This window comes from Telopea speciosissima, chromosome 2, assembly GCF_018873765.1.
Source record: "Telopea speciosissima isolate NSW1024214 ecotype Mountain lineage chromosome 2, Tspe_v1, whole genome shotgun sequence".
Classification (NCBI taxonomy): Eukaryota; Viridiplantae; Streptophyta; class Magnoliopsida; order Proteales; family Proteaceae; genus Telopea; species Telopea speciosissima.
The window spans coordinates 68260763-68262698 of NC_057917.1; the positions used below are offsets into that span (position 1 = coordinate 68260763).

Below are 1936 nucleotides of genomic sequence, written 5' to 3' on the forward strand. Positions count from 1 at the left end.
GAAACCGTACCATGCGCACCCAAGACAAGCCCCAATGCCTAAACGGTCGGACACGGTGCAACCTGTAAAATTGGTGAGGCCTGACCAAAATCGATCGAGCCCGACCAGTTGACACCCGTAGATATCGTCATGTTATATTAGGTATATCACCATTGTTTCAGCAGAAACGATAGTGGTATGCTTCTCTCCTAAGCATGGATATGGCTTATATCTCCCATGTAAAATGGAATAATTCACTTTTCCTTCGGGATCATAAATACCCTTCTAGATTTTAGTATTTTGTAAAATACCCTTTAAGATCGATCCCATTTCCTTGACTGCCAGCCTTATAGCAGCAAAATTTCATCCCCTATGCTGCTTGTTTTAGAACCCTCAGTCAAGATTTAAATGGGATATTTAGTTATAAAGGTTGGGCTGGGTCGGCCCCGTGGTCAATGAGTCATGCGTTCGGCTGTGCTTTACAATTACTGTCCCAGATAACTCCAGCTAGAATAAAGTTATTTCTCCAGCCAAACTCTCGTCTCTCTCGTCTCTCTCGTCTCTCTGCCGCAAGAAAGCTCTTGGATATACAGTATACTATAGAAGCAGAAGCAAAGGAATTTCACTTCATTGAGGATGAAATTCACGGACTCGCCAGTGATCGAGCTCCCGGTGCGCGATGCCGTCCTCTCCATCCAACAAGACAATGGTTCTATGCACGTGGGCACCTCCGTGTGGCCTTGCTCCCTTGTCCTCGTCAAATTCGTCGAGCGTTGGTTGCTGTATGACGCCTCGTCTCCCTCCACACCTAACCCCTACGCCCACCTTCTCAGCTTTTCCGGCAAGCGAGGCATCGAGCTCGGCACCGGCTGTGGCCCCGCCGGCATGGGACTCTCCTTACTGGGCCTGGAAATCGTCCTCACAGACATAGCTCCAGTCATGCCGGCCCTCAAACGCAACCTCAAGCGCAACAAACCCACGCTTGGGAAAACCCTTAAGACCGCCCAGCTTTACTGGAACAACGCTGCCCAGATCGAATCCTTAAAACCTCCTTTCGATTTCGTCGTCGCGGCAGATGTTGTTTATATTGAAGAGTCTGTCTCCCAACTTATTTCTGCCATGGAATCTCTTGTTGGGGATCATGGTGTCATTCTGCTTGGATACCAATTGAGGTCGCCAGAAGCTCACCGCTTGTTCTGGGAGCTCTGCGAGAAAGCTTTCAAGATCGAAAAGGTCCCTCACGAGCATTTGCATCCGGAGTATGCTTACGAGGAGGCGGCTGTGTATATAATGAGGAAGAAATGAACAAAATGAGAAAAAAGGAATTTTCTTATTGTCTCAGGTACAACTTTAGGTAATTCTAAGTCTGAAATCTGAATTCTGGTTTCCTTGAATCTCTGAGAATTTACATAATTTATGTATAAACTCAAGGATATATTTAGTGTGGTGCAAATCAGAAACTGTGAGATAGCTGGAATTTTTCCACATTATTTTCGGTGTGGTTTTGTCTGTCATACACTTCTGTATATATTGATATATCTTGGATTATGTTTTATATGAGCTTAATGAATCCTGTTCAATGTTACCAAGTTGCTCCATAATACTGTTACTTGTTCTGTGACTCTCTATCTACTTCTTCGTCTCCTTTGGCACTAATATTGAACCTTTCCAGTAACAGGGGATAAGAGTAGGAACTGAATTAAGACAGCTGCTACAGTCCTTGGGTCTTCTCGTTGGGAAAAGATGGCTTGGTAAAATTGGACCTGTTAGCTATATTTTGTGAAGCCAAGTCGTCGTAATAGGTTAGTAGATTTGCTTGTGTCTGTGGAAGTGCTTTGAATAAGGATTTTATGTGAAGTCTTATACGATGCTTCAGCCTTGAAGAAGTTATGTCTCTTCTAGTCTTATAATGACACACTTATTGTATGTAACTGTTGAATGACATTCCAATGGCTTG

At 44.2% G+C, this 1936-nt stretch overlaps 1 protein-coding gene across 1 annotated transcript; it reads left to right on the forward strand.

Moving 5' to 3' along the window:
- Positions 1-548: 548 nt before the first annotated feature.
- LOC122652886 (protein-lysine methyltransferase METTL21D) lies at positions 549-1577 on the forward strand. The gene has a single exon (XM_043846773.1). It carries the CDS (start codon positions 616-618, stop codon positions 1282-1284), a length of 669 nt encoding a protein of 222 aa, XP_043702708.1. The 5' UTR covers positions 549-615; the 3' UTR covers positions 1285-1577.
- The last annotated feature ends 359 nt before the right edge of the window (positions 1578-1936 follow it).

What these genes read in the sequence shown, in the direction of transcription:
- LOC122652886 (XM_043846773.1), top strand. Translation starts at nt 616, where the DNA reads ATGAAATTCACGGACTCGCCAGTGATCGAGCTCCCGGTGCGCGATGCC.